The 25,160-nt window shown below is 42.0% G+C and overlaps 1 protein-coding gene across 1 annotated transcript; it reads left to right on the top strand.

Moving 5' to 3' along the window:
• Positions 1-181: 181 nt before the first annotated feature.
• LRRC72 (leucine rich repeat containing 72) lies at positions 182-24,990 on the top strand. The gene is made up of 9 exons (XM_084859826.1): positions 182-226; positions 1,730-1,803; positions 7,144-7,213; positions 11,294-11,375; positions 12,586-12,699; positions 20,010-20,099; positions 21,887-22,045; positions 23,107-23,134; positions 24,726-24,990. The coding sequence occupies exons 1-9, from the start codon at positions 182-184 to the stop codon at positions 24,889-24,891; spliced, it is 828 nt and encodes a 275-aa protein (XP_084715952.1). The 3' UTR covers positions 24,892-24,990.
• Positions 24,991-25,160: the final 170 nt, after the last annotated feature.

Below are 25,160 nucleotides of genomic sequence, written 5' to 3'. Positions count from 1 at the left end.
TCTTCCCTCCTTGGTTCTATCATGGAGGAGGGACCTCCATCTTGACAAACAGCTTCTCTGGTCCAGCTTGCAAACCTGCCAGTTAGCTGTTACATCGCCCATTCCTTGACTGGCATTCACCTTTCCCTGCCCACAGCAGCTGGCTTTGCTGTGATGATTGCTCAGGAAGTGCAGCTCCAAAATGGCGGCCACATCTAGTGGCAACGAGAACCTCACAGCCGAGAACGTGAGTGACTCCATGCTTGTGCCTGTCCTGGTGCAGGGAGAAGTGCTTTCTTCATTTGGTCTTTCCCTTGTCAGTTTTCTCCAAAAATTGTCAGAGCTGGGATGAAAAAAAGCAGCCCATTGACTGACTGCTTAACACCACAAAAAATCAAACCTTTAAAATGTGCCCTTTCTTTGGAGAATTCCACATGTGTTTCCCTCCTTTCAACCCCTGCTGATGGTGTTTCCTTGGGACAAATGAACATGTGGATTTAGACAGCTTCAACCCAGTCCACATGGGTTTTGTATTAAACAACAATGTCCATTCCATTGCTACATAGTTGTTGGGGGTTTTTTGTTGCCGGTTTTACATGTGAGCAACATGATTTAGGATGGATTCCTTCAAATTAAGGAGTGGGATTTTCCTGTCTTTTCCCTTTTATCATTAGGAGTGAGTTGTCTTTTGAGGGAAGGGTTATAGCTGAGTGGTAGAGCACATGACTTGAGTGCAAAAGGTTGGAGGTTCAATCCTGGGCAGCTTTTGGGAGGGCTGGGAAAGTCCCCTGATTGAAACACTGGAGAGCCCCCTGCTGCCAGTCAGTGTAGGTCAGCCTTCCTCAACCTGGTGTCCTTAAGATGTGTTGGACTACAAACCCCATCATCCCCAACCAGAAGGGCCACAGTGGTGGGAGATTATGGGAGTTCTAGTCCAACCCATCTGGAAGATGCCAGGTTTGGGGAGCCTGATGTGGGCAACTCTAAGTCAAATGGACCAATGTTCTGACTTGTTATAAGGCAGCCTCCTCCACATTCTCCATTTTCTGAGACTTGATATATACAGGGCAAGGGAAAACCAGGGTAGCTTTCCAGGCCTGCCTGATCGTATTTAATTGCACTTACAACGTGCTTTGTGACATGGGTAATAGTAGCACACTGGTGGTGAATGGCCCACTGCTTGGGCCATTTTTTTGTTAGTATGCTGACACATGTGAATGCACCAGTGCATGTCATAAGTGCATTTAAATGTAACCAGGACATGTGGAATGCTTTCATAGGAAAGAGCCCATATTCCATATCCTGTATCAGAAAAAGGTGCTTCTTTTCACCCCTACCCCAGATTAGTATCCAGGATAGGCAAGAGAACAAGCATTATTAGACCTCAGTCCTCAAAGCAGTTTGCCCACCCCCTCAGATTCCACAAGGTGAAAACAAAGAATTAATAGCCAAGAGCTATATAACCAATCTCATATCTACATTTCTCCTATCTTCTAGGAGCCAAGATTGCCCTAAGGCATTCAGGGCTGTCTTTCCCACAAATATGCAGTTATGCATGCACTGAAGCTAAATGAAGTAACAAAGATTTTAAAAATAGAATGTAATAGCTGTAGCATTTTAAAAAATAGTTAAGCAACAGATACTAGAATTTCACTTTCCACTTTCATAGATATATTTTGTTTGATTATAGTTCAACTTAATTGTTTGATTATAGTTCAATTATACATTCTGACACACACTCTGTTTTCAGGTTTTAGAAAAACAGTTGAAGACATGTGGCTTTAGAAAAGATAAAGAAGTCACAGATTTGTACCTTGGGGAAAAGTAAGTATAGTTTTTTCAGCTAATGCAAGGGACTGTTAAGTTTGATTAATGTACACTGCAACCTGTAGGCGAACACTATTTGCATGGGTAAACTGGAAAGGTTTTTTTCCATAAAAATATCACATGTCCTTTCAGCATTTTGAGGGCCAGCATGGTAAAATTCCACTCTTTTGTCTTTATTTTATGGGAGCCAGCACTGCTAAGGTTCATCTTAGCATAGTCTAAATATCAAAATCAAATAGAACAGTGCAAAACTTTTAGGGTGGATACAACCCTCTACTTACGCAATGGAACTTCCTCATCCTCTTCCCTCCCATTCATGTGCCCCAAATGTGCCTGGAAGTCCCCCAACCCTTTGGAGCAGATTTGGGGTATGTGCCGGGGTGGGGTGCAGAGGGAAGGCGAAATCTGTTTCGGCAGCTGTTCCCTTCAGCTGGCAGAATGACACCATTGGATACAACACACTGTCAGGAGAAATAGACAGCAAACACGACAATGAAGAAGTATGAAATTATCCAACTTCCCATCTAGCAAATTCATTTCTACAGTTTCTTAGGAATGGTTATTCAAGACAGGTCAGTTTGATTTCATCACTCTGCTGCATTAGAAGGCTATGGATTTATTTCATAGAAACATAGAATAGTAGGGTTGGAAGGGGCCTACAAGACCATCGAGTCCAACCCCCTGCTCAATGCAGGAATCCGAGTCAGAGCATCCCTGACAGATGACTGTCCAGCCTCGTCTTGAATGCCTCCAGTGTGGGAGAGTCCACCACCTCCCTAGGTAATTGGTTCCATTGTCATATTGCTCTAACAGTCAGGATGTTTCTCCTGATGTTCAGCCAGAATCTGGCTTCCTGTAACTTGAGCCCATTATTCCATGTCCTGCATTCTGGGATGATTGAGAAGAGATCCTAGCCTTCCTCTCTGTGACAACCTTTCAAGTACTTGAAGAGCACTATCCTATCTCCCCTCAGTCTTCTCTTCTCAAGGCTAAACAGGCCCAGTTCTTTCAGTCTCTCCTCATAGGAGACTTTGTTTCCAGTCCCCTGATCATCTTTGTTGCCCTCCTCTGAACCCTCTCCAGCTTGTCTGCATCCTTCTTAAAGTGCAGTGCCCAGAACTGGACACAGTACTCCAGATGAGGCCTAACCAGTGCTGAGTAGAGGGGGACTAGTACTTCCTGAGATTTGGAAGCTATGCTTCTATTAATGCAGCGCCAAAGAGCATTGGCCTTTTTTTGCAGCCACATCACATGGTTGGCTCATATTCAGCTTGTGATCGACAACAATTCCAAGATCCTTCTCGCTTGTAGTATTGTTGAGCCAAGGAACCCCCATCTTGTAACTGTGCATTTGTTCTTTTTCCTAGGTTTCCTAACTTGGCATTTATCCCTATTAAATGTCATTCTGTTGTTTTCTGCCCAGCGCTGCAGTCTATCCAGATCCCTTTGAATTTTATTTCTGTCTTCCAAGGTATTAGCTATCCCGCCCAATTTTGTGTCATCTGCAAATCTGATCAGCATTCCTTGCACCTCCTCCTCCACGTCATTAATAAAAATGTTGAAGAGCACTGGGCCCAGGACTGAGCCCTGAGTCGCTTGCCATGGGACCTTACTGATCATTGTTCTGAGTTTATTAAAATCAGCTTTCCTAAAATCCAGGGTACGCGTTTGGCTACACTCGGCTTTTGCTTCCTTTAGAACCAAGAACTCAAGTACAACATGGTCGCTTTCCCCCAGAATTCCTGTAACTGCTACTTTATCCACTAAGTCATCTCTGTTGTTTAGGATCAAGTCAAGGATAGCAGATCCTCTAGTTTCTACCTCTACTTTCTGCAGAAGGAAGTTATCTGCCATACAAGTCAGGATTTCCTGGAGGGGCCATGTTTTGCAGAAACATTTGATAAGGTAGGAACTCTAATCAGTCACCAAAACTTGTATGCACACACGTGAGTTAGACAGAAGGTGGTCGGCAAGGCGATGTCTCTTTATCTTGTCCACTGCCTGCAATCTTTTTTCTTGTACATGTGCTATGCATATAACAGCCCACTCCTATGAACAGTTAGGCATGTCTAAACCCACTGGTTTTAATAAGTTTACTTTGCATAGGATCAGATTCTGCATTGCTTTCTCCTTCCTTCCTTCCCCATCTCACTGTGAAAAAGAACCATCACTAGCAAGAGGAAGAGGAGGAGAAGGGAGGCAAGATTTGGTCCAAGAGCTATGTGTTACTCGCCAAACCGTAGTTTCATGGTATTGACCAAAGACTTTCCAGAGGTGAGAGCTTAGTTCTTATTGAAGGGATCTCTCAGCATATCAAGAAATAGCCAAACAACTAGAAGTACCTTGTGCACTCACATTCAATTAGTTGCTTCCTCCTTAGAGCAAACCATAGTTCGCCACTACATCCATACACGCAAACAATGGCTTCTGCTTGCCCTCCAAATCAGAACTGCTCATCATGATTTGATCCTGTGCTGCAACTTTGGTTTGTGCTAAACAGGAAATAATTAATAGAATCCAAGCACCCAGGGACAGTGTGGAGCAAGCAAGTCCATATTTGCAGTATCAGGAACATTACATCTAAACCAGCTGACCTGATGTTCTGTTGACTAGAATGGGGCTGGAATAGAACGTTAGTAACCGCTAAAGCCTGTGCATGTAAATTTCCAACACTATTAATGAAGCTAGGAAATTCTGCTTCGGAGAGCTGTCACCTTAAGGAAATTGATTAGTTTAGCAGTAAATGGGAAAAGAATGCTGGAGGCCCCAAAAACTCAGTTTATAAAGGACATGGAAAGACTAGAAGCGTTGGGTAAAGGAGCAGGATTGTTGTTGTTTAAGATATCATTGGAATTAAACTCTACTTGAAACAAATTAAATGCCTTTGGGTATAATCTTCAGATGAGTTTCTCCAGATTTGTACCATTGATTTCAGTGGAATGTCTCAAGAGTAAGTGTTTTGAGGATTGCAACCTGATCATCAAAAGGATTGTGGTAGGCCTGGAGATATAGAATGAATTAAGAATTAAGTTTATATTTGTAGAGGGGGGGAAATGGAAGCAATTTGTGTATTCCAAGTTTTCTTTCTGCAGTCTGTAGCACATCAGTATTTTATAAATAAAATTGTACCAAGATTGAGAATTTTGTCCAGCTTTAAGCCACAGCTTAATTGCCAAAACAAGCTGGCTTGTAAACAGAATGCAGCATGAAAGGCTACCTATTCCAGGTGGCTTTTTTCAAAGAGTGATTAAACCTGGGGTGTCTAACACAGCACCCACGGCCACCAGTGTGCCCACAGACACCTCTCTTGCTGCCCACCAGGCTCCTTGTCCCTCATAATTTTTATTTTCTTTTTTTACATTTTTTTAAAAAATGCACATAAAAACAACAACTGGGAAGCTGGCATGTTGTAAAGCAAAATTCTGCCCTCCAGGGCCAACTTTGAGTTCAAAACAGTGGTTTTGTGTTTTGGAGCTCAGCCCCCACTTCTACCTTGTACTTATGTGCTTCGGCAAGTTACTTTTCTTTTAAGGAGTCTCCACTAAGCACTTTTATCCTGCTATTGAGATTGGTTACTCATGGAAGTTTGCGGGTCCTTTTCATGACGTCAACAACCTCCAAGGCATCTCCTGCCTAACTTACCTTTATCCCATTTTTAAAGAAGATCGAAGATAATGAGCTATCAAATTACAGCACGTTGAGGTCTCCAAAAAGAGGAAATCCCGCAATAAGAGGCACTTGACTACAGCACCTTCTAGTGGCTGTATAATGAAACATAAAGGGAATGCAGATAACAGGGAAAAGGGGGGCCGGGAATTGCATGTAAAGGGGGGCCATCGTGATCCTGCATTTAAAATGGAAGCCCATGTTCATTGTGCCCATGAAGCTGTTATTAGCTGTGAAGGAGTAAGAGATATTTGTACCTGCCTTTTCCCATATTCACAGCTAACAGCACACTGGGGAAGACTTAACCCTCCCCCAGTACTGTGGTCCAAATTTGGGGTCCCCTGCAGCTGTTTTTTATTGAAAGTGAAAGAGATTCAAAGATAATAATAGAGGCCCCATATCAGACACCATTTGGCTCAGGTCCACCAGAGGACTGTGAAAACACATAAGGGGAATGGGAACAAATATATGTATAGTTTGAAATATGGATGTGTTCGTGTAGGGAAATAGCAAAATGGTATTCACTGTACAGTGCAATCCTATGCACTGCGCATAATATGTTTAGTCAGAATTCAGTCCCATTGTGTTCAAAGGTGCGTATTCCCAGGTAAGTATGTATAAGATTGTAACACCAATGGGACTGACTACTTACCTGCATATTGGCTATCTTTGGATAATCATATGTTGGCTTCATAAGGTGAGATATGAATTAGCTTTTTGCATGCAAACACAGCCCCTTCCTTCACAGCATGAGCTGTGAAACCAAGAAGTCTCTAATCATAGTTTCCTGTGTTCTCTGAATCAGTAAACTATGATTAGCTGCTTTGGAAGAAGTCAAGATATTTAACCAACCTCAAACTGTGGTTTAAAATCCTGGCTTGTTCTTAAGCTGCTAACCATAGTTTCCCATTCTGGACAAAACAGTAAAGGCATAATCCTATGCATGTTTAGACAGGCTGGCTGTGGCACGCTGGGAGTTGTAGGACTTTTTTCTGTCTAAACATGCATAGGATTGCACCTAGAGGGAGCAATCCTATGGCCACTAGTTAGCGGCTAGATGGCCATAGGATAGGTCAGTTCCCTGAGAACCAATCTCCACCCCTCCCGCGCTGCCTACAAGGCAGCGCGGAATGGCCCTGCACTCTGTGCTCGGAAGAGGCATGCGGAGTGGCAAAAATGGGGTGTTCCTCAGGGCATGTCAGAGCAGGGAAGTCGGAAATGCCAGTACAACACATCCAATGTCTTGTCCAGCTGCCGCTTCCCCCCCTCCAACTTCCTGCAGCTAGATACCCAGAATCAGCTATCTAGCTGCAAATGCACAGAGGCTGAAGTGCAGAGGGGACGATCCCCTCCGTACTGCTCCTGCCCTGCATTGGATAGGCGGTCACCTCTGAATTCGGAGGCGGCCACCTACCCCGGTAGGATTGTGCTCTTAGAGGCTTATTAAGCTGAGATACGATCAACTGAACTGGGCTACTGGCCATTAGTTTCTTCACCAAAAAATGAGCTTAAAATGAGGAAACTGATTGTTTTGGTACTTAATTTATAAAAATCATTTATTTACTACTAGTGATATTCAGAAACAAGCCACTGCAGTGGTTTTATGTACAGTAGGATAGTTTAATATCTAAGTGGGTATTAGAAATTTGAATTATATAACTTTTCTTCCAGAGGATTAAGAGAACTCCCTGATTTATCACGGTTCCGGATATTAAGGTATCTGTGGCTGAACAATAATAAGGTAATAAATATGATGTTTGTATGACTTTTATACTTTTGGCTATATTTTTGGCAAGAAAAGTAATGGTGGTGGCAGTTTGTTCAGTTTACAGTCATGGCACAATCCATCTAAAATCCAGCATTTTGAATTTTCAAAAGAAAAGGTGTAAGCATATTCTTAACTTTCACACTGGAATAAATTGGACTCATTCTTATTTTTATTTTGCTGGATTGTGCTTTGTACTGTGTCTCTGTGCTTTGTATTCAGTGGTGCAGCTAGGGGGCAAAGTCCAGGGCCCTGCAACCCAGCCATCTCCCGCCTCCCCTTAAAGACCACCGAGGGCGCAGCAGGAGATGAGGGCAGCAGAAGCAAACTCCATTTTATTCCTCTACTCATCATGCTGCTATGAATTAAGTCAAATGCAAAACTACACATACTCGGGGTATTACTTAAAAAAAAAAATCAACGTTAGAAAACCATTTTGTTGTTGTTCTAATATAGAAGGTATGCAGAAGCAGTTGTAAACATGGAATGGTGGTTAAGTGTGGGGAGAAATGTTGCGTAATACACATGGCTGTCTAAACAGAGCCACAATTAAATCATGAAGCTGGGGGTCTAAAATTAGCTAGGAACACCACTGGTTGCATTGTAAATGTATCATCAACACATTGCTGGTTCAGGAACAGTTTGGTCTTGGGTCCTTTCCCAGAGACAGTGGCTACTGTGACTCCAGGTGAGCCCCAGGCACCAAGTCTGTCCTTCCCCGGTCATAAGAACATAAGAAAATCCAGGCTGAATCAGATCAGGGGTCCATCTAGTCGACTAGTCCAGCATTCTGCTCACACACTGGCCAATGAGCTGCCTGCAGGAAACTCACAAGCAGGGCATGAGTGAAACAACAATCTCCCGCCCATGTTCCCCAGCAACTGGTGCACACAGGCATACTGCTTCTGATTCTGGAGGTAGCATAGAGCCATCAGGACTAGTAGCCATTGATGGCCTTCTCCTCCATGAATTTTCCAATCCCCTTTTAAAGCCATCCAAAGTGGTGGCCATCACCACATCTTGTGGAAATGAATTCCATAGTTTAATTATGCACTGTGTAAGGAAGTCCTTCCATTTATCTGTCCTGAATCTCCCAGGTCAGAGCCATTTGGAATGCCATCTGCCACTCTGACTCTGTAGTTTCTTTTGAAGAATGAAACCAGATGGCTTTAAGCAGTGTCCATAGTGGGCCAGAGGCAGTCCTTGAAATTGTGATACGAACTATATTTAAATTTAAACACAGAAATATTTATTTAAACAGATATTATCATGATTGGTCAAGAAAATAAATAGACAGGCAGAAGGGTTTTCAAAGTCTCATGACTTACCCACAGGTTCTGTCACTGCCTATGTATGGCTGTAAATATGGATGCATGTTTAAGACTTGGGGGGAAAATACTGTAATATTCCACATAATTTGGGAGTGCACAAAGGTTTGTTGCCCTGGGCTAACTGTAATTGTACGCTGCATAATGTCAACTATGCTGAAAGGCTGTAGTAATTAAAATGTTTTAAATCTTTAAATGTGGAGACACAAAAGCTTACTAGTAAGCAGTCGGCTTCTTTGCATAGATCAGGCCTGTACAACATAAGGCCACCTCTCTGTCTTCTGAGCCTCTGGGTGAATTCTAACTACTGATTGTTTGTGACCCTTTCCCACATCTTTATGGGAACATGTAAGACTTGTGAACTGTTGCTGTTGAACATAGTGGAATAAACATGAAGGACATTTGATATACATAAATGTGCACTAGGAATGAAATCGTCGTACATCCTTTAAAAAAAAAAAAGATTCCGTCAACGAGCAGACAATGGAATGAAAGACACCTGACAATCTGTGAAATTCAGATGGAACAGATTCAACAAAATCAGTACATCACTAGAGCTGAGTTGTAACACGTTGTATGATGCAGATAGATGGCCTCTGTCAGTTTTCTTTGCCCCTAAGGACTTCAGTCGGTCCCAGAGTGGCTTTTTAAACAGGTTCAATCTCAGGTATATATCCTGTTCTTTTCAACTCATTATTTCAAGATATCAGAGAATTATTCTCCATACTCAAAAACACACCACAGCGGTTTATCTCAACATGAGACTCCCAACACGATTGTGAAGTCAACAGATAATGAGAAAAGAAAAAAACAGATTGAAAACGTACTGGTTTTTTTGTAACCTTTCCTTTTTAACCATGGAAAGCATTAATACAAGTCCCAGACTCTTCTCATGATTCAGTGATATCTTGTAGAGATTCAGACCTTGTTTTCACAAACAACAGATGAGGTGGTAAACCTGTATCTTCAATGTCCCACTTTAAGTGGAAGAAGGGTGGCTGGGTCTGATATGGCGGAATGCTCCCTCTTGAAAAACAAGAACTGTGACACATTCAAAACAATGATGGGAGAAAGCTAGCCTAAAACCCTCCTTGCTGGCATTTAGATTTCTGTGTGCAGGAATTTATTTTTTCCCAATGACTGTGCATTCGATGCTGTGGAACCTCTCCTCCTCCAGACACAAGTTTGTGTATTTTATTACATTTCACACCTTTCTTCCATGATGGATCTCAAGGCGGCATAACTGGGTTTACCAGGCAGGCGGGTTTACCAGGCAGGCAGGCTATCCATCCAAGCACCCCACATGCTTGCATTCAGCAAGTTTGCTGATCATGTGCCTTCGGACCATGCCTTACTTTACTTATTTCATTTCTTTACTTATTTCATTTCTATATCGCCCAATAGCCGAAGCTGTCTGGGCGGTTCACAAAAATTAATTAATAATTAATAAGGGACCAGCTTATTAGTTCACTTGCAGTTTTTGAGTGTTAGGCCATAATTAATGCCTATTTCTCTGATCCTTGTCTAACACTCTGTCTTCCAGCCCACAGAGACTGGATACTGCACCTTGAACGCAGACTGTAAGCCTTTGCTGAAGCTCTTCTTTCCCCACTTCAAGTGTTATGTGCCTCTTCAGAGCAGAGGCACAGAGAATAAAACGCTTGAGGTTTCTGCACACCATGAATTTATTTTTGCTACTACAGCAAATTTTGGAGTCCACTTAGAGGGGAGCCTTCAGTGTACTGGCTTCCTCTCTGTTGATGCCAGGCAGGCGCTGACATGTTGTTTTTGGCACCCGCTGAAGACTGCTCTGTTTGACCAGCCACCATCTTATTGGCATAATTTGATTTTAAATGTTTTTGTTTTGTGTTTTGACTCTTTTCCCCCTTTTTTTTAAATTATTCACTGCTCAGAATCTTGCTGGATAGAGCGGCATAGAAAATCTGTAAATAAATAAATAAATTTGGGGAATTGGTTGGCTTTAGGGTGTGTTTGCTTTTTTAGCGTTGTTCTGGAACGTTCGTTTGTTTATTTATTTACTTACTTACTTACTTACTTCATTTTTATACTGCCCAATAGCCGAAGCTCTCTGTTCTGTTCATGTTCTGTATGAAACTTTAATTTGAGTTGAAACTGGACCAAGCTCATTCAACAGGCTAATTTAAAGACAGTTTTCTAAGAGGCGTTAGCCAGTGTAGCCCTACTCAGGCCTTCCCAAAGCTATGACAGTAAACAGGTGAGCGGGGGGAGTGACCTAGCCCCGCCTCTCTGTGTCATCACCATGAACTCATGGAGGGTGACTTTCTGAAGGGGAGAGTCTCCTGTATCTGTGGAGGCTCTAAACATGACTCAGAATGCTGATTGTTATTATTTTTCATGCGTGTAGAGGATCCACAGATACAGGAGATTCTCCTTTTCAGAAAGTCACCCTCCACATTTAGAGGATGATGAATGCCCAGCAGAGGGCCAAGGGCTAGCATGCTTCCTCTCCTTGCATGTTTACTGTCATGACTTTTGGAATGTATGCCATACTTGCTATAGGTAGATGTTTAATATGCCAAAAACTGGGCATCTCTATACTGTGCATTTCTTCGATCTGTTTATATTGATGTTTTATGTTATTTTGGAATTTTTACAGGACCATTTCCATCCATGAAGCCAATAAATATGTTGCGGCTCTTTATCAATGAAATGACCCAAACCTATTATTCCAATTCTCACCATTTAGATTCAGAATCTAAGTTCCTTGAAGCATAACTGCTGCTTGACTGAACTGTACCTCAACAACAATGATATCAGAGATATAGCAGGTACTGTGTTAACATTATCCTTCTTGAATTGGGATTGGTTTCTGGGAGCCCAGATATGTTTGATGTGCTTGGAAAGGGCTGTAAGAATGTTCTGAGACAAAATACATCATGCTTTGCGAAATATAGGCAGAAGAGTACATGCTTACCCTAAGAAGATAAAAAGGTGGGTGGAGTAGTATAGTTATGAAGGATAACAGGCCAGTTGTCTATGGGCAACGTGTACCCCTGCACGGATAATCTGTGAATTAATCCCTGTGCTCTAAATACATTATCAATAAGTAATATAAATAAATAAGTTACCTTGTCAGGAAAGGTAGTCCTTTAAGAAGTAGAAGAAGAAAGATCTGAACAATCCAAGTTGTGGAGACATGTTTTGGCTGAGAAGGCAAAGGTCTACAGCAGGGTTAGGCAACCTTTTGGGGCCATAGGCACATTTGGCAATTTGAGACACTACCCTGGACACCACCACAAAATGACTACCATGGGAGGTGTGGCAAAGGACAAGTGACTCGACCCCCCCAAAATGAGTATAAGCAGAGGTGGGGTCTGAGCCCCAACACACTCAACAAATTCTTTGAACCCACAATTTTCAGCACCAGCAGAAACCTGCAACATGTATTAATTTAAGAAATGTGGGAGGGGTAGGGCACCTTGGTGGGTGCCAAGAAAGGCACCTCCCCTGGTCTACAGGAAGCAGGCAGGGAACATGGTGGTTTGGGTGAAATGAAAGTTTGAAATGAGCCTGGGGACAAAACTGTCTTGTCAGTGGGATGAAGGGGGCACCTATGCTATACTTTGATCTAATATGAGTTTACAACCTTGCAAGTTAACCAGAGGGGAACTAAGCACCAATTAACATGGCTGGTGAATTGTCTGGGACACTCTGATGCTGCATTGTTGCATACAGGCCCCACTGGGACACCTGTAGGAGCCTCATACAAGAATGGGAAAGAAGTATCACATAAACCAAAGCAAGCATGGCCTTGGATGTATGCCGCCTTGTTGGTGGCCACAGCTAGAATGTGTTTGTCCATTCTGCGAAGAATGTTGCTTGAGAAAACCCACAAACAGAGCACGAAGGGCACACTGACTGCAGAATGCTATGCATTGCATTCAAAGGTGCCTTTGAATGGTATTCAAAGACACATAACTAACATATGCCTTATTTCTGTTAGAGCTTCTATATGATCATTACTGTTGTGCTTTTTAGGTACTCTGAGACACGTGCATTCATTGCAGATCCTGCTGCTCCACAACAACCAGCTGAAAAAACTGGACAGAGCAGTGAAAGAACTACAAGGAATGAGAAACCTGCAGACCTTAAGTAATAACGTTGCTTTTTTTCCCCCTACTCAGAACATCACTGACAGCGCCCACGCATAGGTTCCATAGAAAAACATAGTGAGGAAGAGGATGGAATGAAATAATCCACCCCCGCCCCCTTTACGGGTCTTTTGCTGAGCAAATAGATTCTATAATTAAACATTCCAGTATAGGTTTTAACTAGTGCATGCATTTTTTTTTTAAAAAAAAAAACTTTATTGAGCTGAGCATGGGCTAAACGAAAATGCCAGAGACTCTGCAATTTCATATTCAGATAAACAAGACGGTGCTGGCGCCACCAGGTTTTGCCGTATGGAATTGCCTCCAGGGAAGTAGGATTATAAACTGTTCACCTGTTGAAAGTGAAAGTGTAAGCAATCTTTCTCCATTTTTTTCCCCCTAAAGGAATGCGCTCATAGATCATACTAGGCTTTCGGGACTTTAAGAAGTCGGAACTAATTTAATGCCTTAGTAAAGTAATTAGTGGAGGTGTTTAATATCATCCAGCCAGCTGATAGCAAGCTGAATGTTTGATGGCAAGAAACATAAAGGTGACTTGAACCTGAAGCTGAGCCAAACTGAAGTTGAAAACAAGTCAGCTTTCCCTAGGATCCTATGCCAGTCAGATTATTCTAAGATGTTTCATTATGGATAGCATTTTTTAAAAATGACTTAAAATATTGAATTTGAAATGATCATCTATGAGACTGGACCAGCTTCCTGTATCTCAGGTTCATGTCAACTGGCCAGACAGATACATGTTCTAGAATTGGGGAGAGGGCAAAGATAGAGAGTTTGATCCAGACTCAGTTATGGTTAGAGTAGACCCATTGAAGTAAATAGTGCAAGTAAGTCATGACTAATTTAAGTCCCATTCATTTCAATGGGTCTTCTCTAAGCATGCCTAAGTCTGGATCCAACCCAGGTTGGTTGATTGGTGATTGATTGATTGATTGATTGATTGATAGAATGTCTATGTCACATTTCAGAACTAAAATGTTCTCCCAAAGTGGCTTACAAACTGCAATAGTAAAAGATAATATAATATAATTAATATAATGAAACAGTGATGGGCAGAAGGTAGATCTCCAGATGTTTGAGCCTTGAACTCCCAGAAGCCCCTTCCAGCATGTTCAGTGGTCAGGAATGCTGGGAGCTGAAGTACAGAACAGCCGCAGATCTTTCTGCCCACCCCTGTAATAAAACATCCCACATTAACATTCCATAGCATCTAATAAGCAGAAGAGCAGCATAATACAACAAAACAATAAGATGTCAGCCTAAACCAGCCTTCCCAAACCTGATGCCCTTGTGTTGTTGCCAAAGCACAACTCCCATAATTCCCCAAGAATGCTGGACTGGATAGATCTTGGTCTGAGATAGCAGGGCATTTTTCTTAAGCAAAAGTGTGTATTAAGATAATTTAATGTAGATTATTATGTTCCCATCGTTAAAAGAATCTGAGTATACGTTCTTTCTTTATAAATGTAAGCACATCAGTTGCTACAGGACTTTATGTATTCATGTATTTATTTAATTTCTGTACTGCCCAATAGCCAAAGCTCTCTGGGCAGCTCACAAAAGCTTCTGCTGAGAAGAAAGTATGTTACCCAAGACTGAGGTCACGCGATCCTTATAGATGCTTCAAATTGACACAGTCCCACAGTGAACAAGTGCAGACTTCCCCATAGAATATAGAAAAGTAATGACTATTTCTATTTTACAGACAAAATGCTGATAAATAGTTCAGTAGTGCACCTGCTTGCATATAAAATATGCCTTCCACTGAATCCAGATATGTTTATTAATTTTTTTTACAATATTTACTAGTTGCCTCTCTGCCTGAAGGCACTCAAGATGACATACAACATTAAAACCAAATACAAGTAATTACAATGAGTAACATTCCCATTAAAAACCTAATAACATAATAAAAGCACTTAGTTCTTATTGAATTCAGCATTATGATTAACGTGTCCCATTTATTTCAGTGGGACCTCGACTATTGAGTCTGACACCAACCCAATAGATATATCCCCATTCAAACAGAAATGGGAGGGTAGGCATAGAGTTAAAGCAATTGAAGTATGACATATTATATTTAGGAAAAACAACAACAGCTATCTGTCCTAATAAAATGGTAGGTCTACTATTTTACCAGCTGTATCTGTTGTACATATTATCTTCTTGCATTCAGAGTTTCAGGCTGTGTACACTGCTTGACAGTATCAATATTATTTCCAGAGAAGTCATAGAATATCTACCTTCTAGGCATAAAAGTAGTGTTCTTTCTACTGCTGCCATCTTGTGGTTCTTTGAATACAGTTAATTAGCATAATTTTCTTGTTCATTTTTAGGAGAGGAAAGACTTCCCAGAATTGCATGCTTTCTAAAAGATAAGATTTTTCAGGGTCATTAGATAGAAAACAGAATTTAGTTTATATACAGATGCTGCCATTATTTAAAAGACCCCTTACACACTCAAAATGTCTCCCCAAGCTCATGTTCAGAAGACAAGGCATTAATGTCATTGTGACTTACCACTGACTTAGTTCCTTCTTAGTCTTTTAGAGGTTTTCCCTGGTGACATGAGGAACAAGAAGTGACATAATATAGTTACACATCGTGGCAGCAGTTCAAAGGCCTACATGCCAAGTTGTCTTTGACACAATGTGAGAGCCAGTGTGGTGTAGTGGCAAGAGTGTTGGACTGGGAGCTGGGAGATCCGGGTTCTAGTCCCCACTCGGCATGGAAGCTCACTTGGGTGACTTTGGGCCAGTCACACACTCTCAGCCCAACCTACCTTACAGGGTTGTTGTTGTGAGGATAGAATGGAGAGGAGGAGGATAATGTAAGCTGCCTTGGGTGCCTTGCAAGAGGAAAAAAGGCAGGATATAAATGCAATAATAAATAATAAATAAAACTGAAAGAAAAACGTGAGATATGCCAGTGCACATGTAGAAGTACTTGTATACCTACAAGAGGCCCTTGTATATCTAATGCTGCATCCCTGTGAAAGCTTACTTGGACGTAAGCTACATTGAACTGAATGGGAGATATTACTGCAAAAATATGCATATGATTGGGCTGCACAGGTTTTAACTATTCATTCTTTAAAGCAGAGGTGTTGAACCTCTGTCAGCCTGAGAGCCGAATTCCGTTTCAGAGACGTTCTCAGGGGCCACATTCCAGTAGTGGATGAGGCCCAAGACAAAAGGTGCAGGGCCAAAACTACTGGCATCTTAGTTTTAATTCCTTTGTGTCAGCAAGTAAGGCTTAGGAAAGGCATTTCAACCTTTTAGAATGGGGAAAAAACTGCACAAAAGCCGGAAACTGCCAAACCATCATGTGCATTTCATGTGCTTTCAAATAAATCTATAAGCATTACGCTTACTTTACCAGGAAAGGTAAACCTCTGGTATTGTACTAGTGTCTCAGGCTAGCAGAATGCTTCTACACTGGGAAAGCAACAATACCATAAATCATGACAGTGTCACATACAACAGTTATGTAATACAGCATTGGACAGAGATGGGACTGTGGATGATGTGCCTGCATTGATTTTTGAAGTTTTTCAGCCACACGGCTAGTGATGTTGATACAGATAGACCCAGACTGCTAATACTTGTTAGTCACTTTTTATAATGGAATCATAACCAGCAAACAGCAAAAGATTTGACCCTTATGTCAATCTTGGGATCTTGGTCCATCTGCCATCTGTATAAACTATTCTGTGTGCAGCTGTATAAATATATAGGACTGGGGTCAAGTTAGACAGAACCTCTTTTACATGTATTAAAAGAAAAAGAATTCTGGAAATGGGTAATGGTGATTTTTATTTCATACTCATTGTAAACAAATGTTTCCTACTTCTCTGCCCCTGTAAATGAACTACTGTTAACTATGATATACCAATGAATTTAGCTGTTTCCTTTATAAATAAGAACGAAATTAAATCTGTTGTGTTAATACAGGTCAGGGGTTGGCAACACATCCCCCTCCCCATGGCTGTTTTTGCAGCCCCGTTTGTTCTCCTGAAATTGTACTGTCGGCCAAATCTGCAGTGATTTTGCAGGGAAACAGGGCACGTGGAGAGCATGCACGTGGAGAGTTTGCAAGACCTGCACTCCTGGAAGCTGCTTGGAATGACAGTTCTTCTTGGAAACAAAGTGTGCTCTCCCACCAAGCCTTGTTTCCCTGCAAAATCGCAGCAAGTTTGACCACCAGTATCATGGCAAATTCAGCGGGGTGTGGTGCGACCTTGGTGGGTTCCTGAGGGGCAATGCAGCCCCCCCACCCGAATACTGGGGATAGACGAAATGAAATGATGTCTTAGGAAAGCTCAGTTGCCCCTCCCCCCAAACCCTGAAGACCTGAATTTCAACATTCTGAGCAGCTTGAGATTCTGAATGCTTCTAATTTCGCCAAAGTCTGATGAGAAACCTCCCAACTAGGAATGGAGAGGTGGCAATTCTATTCCGGTGACAGTCTCTGGCTGTTAGATATGCCTGGAGCTGGTCTGTCTGCATTAGCATAGGGAGGGAGAAGATGCACAGTGCAATATAGGCTTGCCAGGACTCTGGTCCTCACCCAAAGTCTCTGGGTGGGAGGGGAGCAGCAGAAATCTCTGGGCAAGAGCTCTCTGCTGGCTGGGGCCAGGGGAGGTTCCTCAAAGAGGAGGAGGGCATGGCGGAAGGGAATGGAGGGAGGGCTGTGCAAGGTGAGAAGTAGTGGCAGCTCTTCTCCATCCTCTTCCTCCTCCTCCTGTATGGTCCCCTCAAGACAACATCCACAACATGCATCCTCCTCTCACCAGCCCAATCTCGGTGGCAGGGAGGACAACCTGGGATTGTTGGGCAGTACAGTGATGAGCAGTAGTGTAGTGGCAAATTCAGAAGTGCAGGGTCCCTTCGTGATGGTCACAGCACGCCCCCTCACAGCCACGCCCCCTTCTAAGATTGTACAACCTTGTAAGATATACAGCCTTCAACTGGGATCCAAAAACAGTGCAGCTGAGCGTAAGGCAGTGGTATTTCAATTGGATGTCTGAGAAAAAAATGCAGGGGTGTTAAAATCTTTTTCATTCATTCACTCACTCAAACACAAACATTTTAGGTTTTCAAAATATGATACTGTATGGAAGCTTCACCCTCTCAACGCAGCCCTCATGGACAGTTCTCATTTAAACAGCTCCCTTGCGCACTCCCTTAGTGCCCCACCATTACCCATTAGCCTTCCCTAAGCTCCTTCATTATAACTCCCCCCTCCCCCTCAAACAGAAATGTCCACACACCCAGCTGGATTGAACAGTGGTGTAGCAAATTTGGGAATGCAGGAGCTCACTGTGACAGTCTCCAAGATTCCAGGCAGCTGTGTCGATCCATATCAACGAACCAGTTCTAGGAGTTTCCATCTCCACCGGAAGCATGTCTTTGGTAAAGCGAATAGAACTTAATTGCCCATTCCAGACCGAGTCATCCCAAATACTTTGCATTTCAACATGGAACAATATACTGTTGCTTGGAAAATTCTTTCTCCCCACAACTACAGTGAGGATCTCAGCTAAGCTAAGAGGGCACAGGGAATTCTGAGGGGGGTGGCAGATGACATCAGAGTCCCTGCTAATGAAAAAGTACCGGGGCTGCATCCCTTTGAGTCCTGCCTCTGCTACACCACTGGTGATGGGGCAGAGCGAGAAGGAAAGAGAAAGAGGAAAGAAAAGATCAGGAAAGGGGTGAAAGTAGGGAATAGGGAGAAAAAAGCAAGAGTGGGAGGAAGAAAAGGGGAGGAAGACATGACAAGAGAGAGAAAATGGCTGGGAGGAGGCCCAGGAAAGTAACTCTCCAGAGATCATTTTGAGAGACAGCTGAGCTCCAGCACTTGTTTTTTCAGGGACACTGCTGAGCATGTTGTTGTTGTTGTTGTTGTTAGTGATAGAATACAGATTGGCATTATTCGCTTGTGTGTGCCAAGTGCTTTCAAATGATGGGATATATATCAATCATATGTAAGTCTACTTAGAAGTAAGTCTCACTGACTTTAATGGGGCTTACTCCCATGTATGTGAGAGAAATGGTTATTTTCCCTCTTCCCTCCCCTACTTTGCTTTCAGTGTTGGAGAAACCAGCCCAGCTAGAAATTGCTTTATTTGTGTTGTTACTCTAGATACATTTGGGTTGGGTTGGTGTTTGTAAATTTGGGCCTGGAATCCATTTTGTTTTGCTATATAATGCATCTGAGTCACATTGTGAACATGTGGTTTTAAAAATTCTTTCTTTCCTTTTGGTGGTGCAAGTTAACACATGTCCCTAGCTAAATTCCTCCTGTTTAATGTTTGCTGCGCCACACTTTAATACCGCCCTTGTGATTATGTAACCCAAACTCTCTAACTTACAGTTATTGACTCTTAATTGCCTGTTGCCTCAGTTTGCCTGTGTGTGAAATGGGTTTCCTGGTCTCCTATCTCCCTTTAATGTAACTAAATCGTAGAGAAGTGGGCTTGTCTACAAATGCCTTTCTCTGTGACATACTCTGGATAAATGGTGTGTGTGCGTGTGTCTGTGTTTTTAAGCCACTTTTAAAAAAAGCCTGCTCTCTGTTGGTTCTGTGAATTAGTATGCTGAGATTATGCAACCCAAACTCACTCACTCTCTCTCTCTCTCTCTCTCTCTCTCTCTCTCTCTCGCACAGTCATTAAAGTTAATTGCCTGCTGCCTCAGTTTGCCTGTGTGTGAAATGGGTTTCTCCCCCCGCCCGCATCGCTTTCAATAAGTGGGCTCTGCTGCAAATTGCTTTCTCTGTGTTGTTATTCTGGAGAAATGTTTGGGAGGAAGTGGGGTTGGTGGGTTAAACTGTGTAGCAAAAACCTTGTGTATAGCAAAATACCTGCCCTTGGGCCTACCTCTGGTGACCTCCTGTAATATCACCGGGGCCGTCCCTAGGTCTCAGGTTTGGGCCCTGAAATCTCAGGTCCTGGAATGTTCCGGACCTGGCAACCCTAGTACAATACTTAATGGGAATTTTGTGGATTATATATCCTTGATCAGAGTATCAAAGTTTGTCCAGTTAATTGTAAGGAATAAACAAGTACTTCAAAAGGCTTGTCACACAGAGTAGCACCAAAAGACATTTGTTGCAGGGGTGTTTTTTTTCATGCACCTCACAATAGGGCCACTATGTTCAGGAAGGATGTACTTTCTGAATATGAACTGGGCGATTATGTTTGTATAGTATCTATTGAAATATGCATGAAGTTGCCAAGTTTCTGCTCAGTAATTTTGGCTATTGTTCTCTTTGCTTCAACTCTTGCAGACCTGTTTAATAACCCACTGTCACACGATTGCAGATACCATCTGTATGTAATATACCACATTCCTTCAGTAACGTTGCTTGACAGAAAAGGTAGAAGTTGTTTTCTTAACAGACATGTTTTTGCAATTATGAACAAGAAACATTATTCTTATGGCTGTCCTCACTCAGTAGAGCTATTTTGTAAGATCTGATATGCAGGGAAATTACAGCTGTGTGATTGGTTTTCTATCCCTATCCGGGCCTTCCAATTTGGAGAGCTTAATATTAGAAGTATGCCTTTGTCTTTTACAAGATTTCATTTAAGTTTCAAAAAAAAAAATTGGACCTACTTTAAGAAATCTACCTCATGATGAATTTGCATATCCAGAGTGGTTAGGGGCAGTTGTAATAGCTAATTTATTTTAGTTTTCAGAGAGCCAGTATGATGTCCGGGGTAATGCAATGCAAAAAATATAGACACTGATGATAATGTAAAACATCCATGGCTGCAAAATAAGCAACCTATGGATAAACCATCTAATTCCGGAGACTATTAAATAAAATCTTTCACAAAACAGCAGTAGGAAATCGCTTCCAAGTTCCCATAACCACATCAACTAAGGGTGCAGTCCTATGCATGTTTAGACAGGGAAAAAAAGGTCCTACAAGTCCCAGCAAGTCAGTGCTGGGAGCTGTAGGGCTCCCCCCCCCCCAAAAAAAAAAAAAAAAAAAGCAATTTGTAACGTAGCAGGAGAGGATTCTGCTGAAAACAAAAATGTTGAAAGTCCCAGTGGCAGTAAAGATAAACCACTGGGTGCATCTAAAGGAACTCCCTCGACTATTGCCGCAAATCTTCATTTCTAGTAACATTAGACTACAAACTACACAAGTCATATAACCCCTTAGTACTAGGGCTGTTACAAAAGGATAGTGTGGGTTGGATCCAGACTTAGCCCTGCTTTGCGGAAAACCCATTGAAATCAGTGAGAGACATAGATTTCGATGGGTCTAATCTAAACATCACTGTAGGTGCAATCCTATGCCTATTTAGATGGAAAAAAAAGTCCTACAACTCCCAGCATTCCCCAGCCAGCCATGCTGGCTAGGGAATGCTGGAAGTTGTGCAACTTTTTTCTGTCCAAACATGCATAGGATTGTGCCTTAAGTCTTGTCCTGGCTCTTGGTTTTTAGATAATGCATGGACATGTTACAGAAGGCTTCTTTTAATATGATTCTTACCATCTACCATTGTGTGCATTGAACTATCAAAACGTTTTAGTCCAAGGGTTTTGGACTGATTAATAGTCAATTAATCTAACCAATCCATTGGCAAGACTAGTACATTTTTAATGAGGTATCGCTCTTCTTGGTGTTATTTTCTAACATTACTATTTTTAATATTTGTGGGACATGGCTAAAATCTACATTTTACACAAGATTTTGCATATGTAATATACTTGCTCACACATTTGTTATCTATAGACATGATCATTTTAATTAGTTCCCTAGATAGTGCTGTTAAAAACTGCACTGTACTTGAGATGATTCTCAAGATGATGTCAGAGCTTCTTGTTCTAAATCTTTCATTCGTGCTTATCCTACCACTATGCTGTTGAGATTAATACGCTGTCTTCTTGTTAATATGAACATTCTTCATTTGACTTTTTGCTTGGTGAATGGGAGTCCATGGAACGCCAGCCTTAGTCAATGACAGCATTTGTCCATTTTTTGTTTTTCTTAAAGGCTCCCCACGCACGGTACATGTGCCGACCACCATATCATGACTCTAACAGACCAAGTCCTTAAGTTTACTACTGCAGTGCACTTGGGACCCTTCTGAGAAGTAGCAGATGGTTAAGCGGAGGCATTAGATAATACCATCTATTCATACTTTACAGAAATAACCAAAAAGGAAAGAGAATCGGCTCTACATATTTACAACCATGAGAAGACCCTTGTCCTTCAGTCTATAGGATTTGGGAAGAGAATAGACATTCCACTGTTGCCTAAGGCAATATCTAGTCCGACACCCACAAAAGTGATGCATTTGCCTCCAGGTATTTAGCAGTAATTTGGGAAAACAACACAGATGAATCATAGTTTTCCTACTCCTACTTATGCTCAATGGCTTTCATAATTCATATAAACTTCCATAATTGCACGCGACCCCTAAACCAGAATCAGATGTGCCCCTTGGTGGCCAAAATGAATGTTAACCCCCGTTTTAAATCAACAAAACCTGGCAGAAGTCACTCTTCAAGGCATTTACTGTCATTTAAATATCCCTAGCTTTTCTAGATCTTCAGTATTGAAGTATTTAAGACTTTGAGGACCCGTGAAAAGAAAATAATGTTTATGAAGCATGCTGTGTAGATATAGCTGCCTTCTTTGTCGTTTGAGGGAGAATGCTTGGTTTCAAGCCTTGGGACTAGGGTGATTGTTGAGCCACAGGGATTTGTACCCCCCCCCCTTCCGTTGCTCGTCAGTGTGACTGCTGTGCTAGACTAGACCCACCAAAAGTTCAGAATCAGTGGATAAGGGCACAATCCTATGCATGTTTAAACAGAAGAAGTCCTACAACTCCCAGCATTCCCCATCCAGCCATGCTGACTGGGGAATGCTGTTGTAGGGCTTTTGTAGGGCTTTTGTCTGTCTAAACATGCATAGGATTGCACCTTTAAAAACTAAACACCTCTACTGCTCCTTCCCCCTCAATGTTGCCAGTGTCATACTTTATTTGAAGAAAAGCAAGCAAGCAAATAAGGGTGCAATCCTATGCATGTTTAGACAGACAAAAGTCCTACAATTCCCAGGATTCCCCAGCCAGCTGGGAATGCTGGGAATTCTAGGCCTTTTGTCTGTCTAAACATGCATAGGATTGCGCCCTAAGCCTTTGTCTATAAGAAAACGCAAAAGCAAATTACAAACAACTGTATAAGCCATCACCAGCAGAAACTAGAAAGGACTGTCTCATTCAGTAAATGATTTTGGCCAAGTTTGTTCAACACATCCTTTAAAACTAATGGCATTTAGAAATGACTGTAGTTGTTTAGTGTTATACATCGACTGAGTAAAGTGGTATACAGACTTCAATATCTTTTTCTAATCTTGTTTTAAGGTTGTGAGTTTGGAAATCACCTGGTTAAGTAAGTGGTTTGATCAGTCACTTCTTCATTCCTATGTATTAAAATGTAAATACAAAACTGCCGGTTATTTACAAGTACAAACAAGGGCCTAGTGGCACCTTAAAAACTTACGTATTGTGCCATAAGGTTTCAGGCCCACTTCAGCATATGTGTGACATGATATCTTGATTGGCAGATTGTGGGTGTGTGTCTGCGTGCACACTGACCACAAGATTCAGTTTGGAGCCTGAGTGATTTGTAAAACAGCCTGATTCGCCTCTTTGAATCTAGATGTTGAGCGCTGCATTGATGTAGGCATCACTCACTCACCCTTGGCTATGCTACCTAGGACTGATAAGAGTTGCAATTTAACAATAGCTGAAGGGCCACGTTGCCCACCCCTGCTTTAAAGCCCCAAATGTCTTGGGGCCAGGTCTCCCTCCCTATTTACTATCTGGACCCTAAAACCAGCATTTGAAGCCCCCTACAGGTGCCCCACCAAATGAGGCAGGGCAAGTGACCACAAGAGGCGGCCTTCTCAGTGGTGGCACCCTATCTGTGGAATGTCCTCCCCAGAAAGTCTTGCCTGGCACCTATGTTGTAATCTTTTTGGTGTCAGGTGAAGACATTTTTATCTTCCCAGGCACTTAAAGAACTATTTTAGTGCCTTTAGATCTCTGCACTTTTTTTTGCTGCTGGTTTTTTATAATGCGGGGCACTGTTCTTACCCCTTGGCACTGAATGGTGGGCCTTAAAGATGCTCATAAGTAGCTAGACTGCATCCTTTGGCTTCTACTAACTTTGCTTTATTTTTTGTGACAATATGGTACAAAATAAACTTATCAAAATATTTAGAATGCATTAGGTACCACATATTACCTTTTCAGAAACTGCAGCTCTTGCAAAATATGGCAGCCAGATTGATAACAGGGACCAGAAGGTCTGAACATATAAGACCGACTCTGGCCCGCTTGCACCGGCTGCCTGTAAGTTTCCAAGCCAGATTCAAGGTGCTGGTTTTAACCTATAAAGCCTTACACGGCTTGGGCCCACAATACCTGACGGAGCACCTCTCCCAACATGAACCTACCCATATACTATGCTCAACATCTAAGGCCCTCCTCCAGCTGCCTACACCGAGGGAAGCTCGGAAGACAAGGACAAGGGAGGGGGCCTTTTTGGTGGTGGCCCCCAAATTGTGGAATGATCTCCCCCACAAGGCCTGCCTGGCGCCAACACTTATCTTTTCAGCGCCAGCTTAAGACCATTCTCTTCTCTCAGGCATTTGGCAGCATATGATAAGTTTTAATCGATCCTGGAATGTCTTATGGTTATGGTTGTTTGCTTTTGAGATTGTTTGTTTGAAGTTGTTTTAGATATGTTTCTTTTGTGTATATTGTCTGTTCATGTGTGGGTTTTTTTTAAAACGTAAATGGTTTTTAATCTCTGTAAATTGTATTTTTAATGTTTTTAATTTTTGTAAACTGCCCGGACAGCTCCAGCTATTGGGCGGTATAGAAATGTGAATCATAATCATGTCAGAAATCTATTACTTAAACGTTAACTTCATTGCTATATATTGTCAATTACTTTTTTTGTGATTCTTATGAAGAATTCCATTTGAAAATCCAGAGGATGCGGTCTCTGTGAGGGCAATGAAGCGCTCTGTAATGGAGTTCTCAACTGTTGATTGGGAGAAAATGCCCACCTGTGAAGAAAAACGTCTTGGCAGCAATCCAGAAAAAAGACCAGAGAAACTGACAATCAAATTCAAATAGGAACATCTTTCCTTAGACAGCTGTATCCCTTCAGAACTCTTTTGCTTTTTTCATATTAAATGTTCTTGTTGTAAACCTCAATTAAAGACAATTTAAGTCTAAAAATCCTACTGTGTATTATCATTTTAACACTTACTGCACAATCCTATGGCTCCTAGATGGATGCTGAGGATTTACCCCTTGGGTGCCATAGACTGAACTACTAACTTGGAGGGTGACATCTGGGTGGGTACCCGCCCCAGAAAGCTTTGTGGTGGCTCCCTTTCCCA

Source organism: Heloderma suspectum, chromosome 5, assembly GCF_057233095.1.
Source record: "Heloderma suspectum isolate Gila_16-S chromosome 5, 16-S_ref, whole genome shotgun sequence".
NCBI lineage: Eukaryota > Metazoa > Chordata > Lepidosauria > Squamata > Helodermatidae > Heloderma > Heloderma suspectum.
This window is presented reverse-complemented; position numbering and strand designations above follow the sequence as displayed.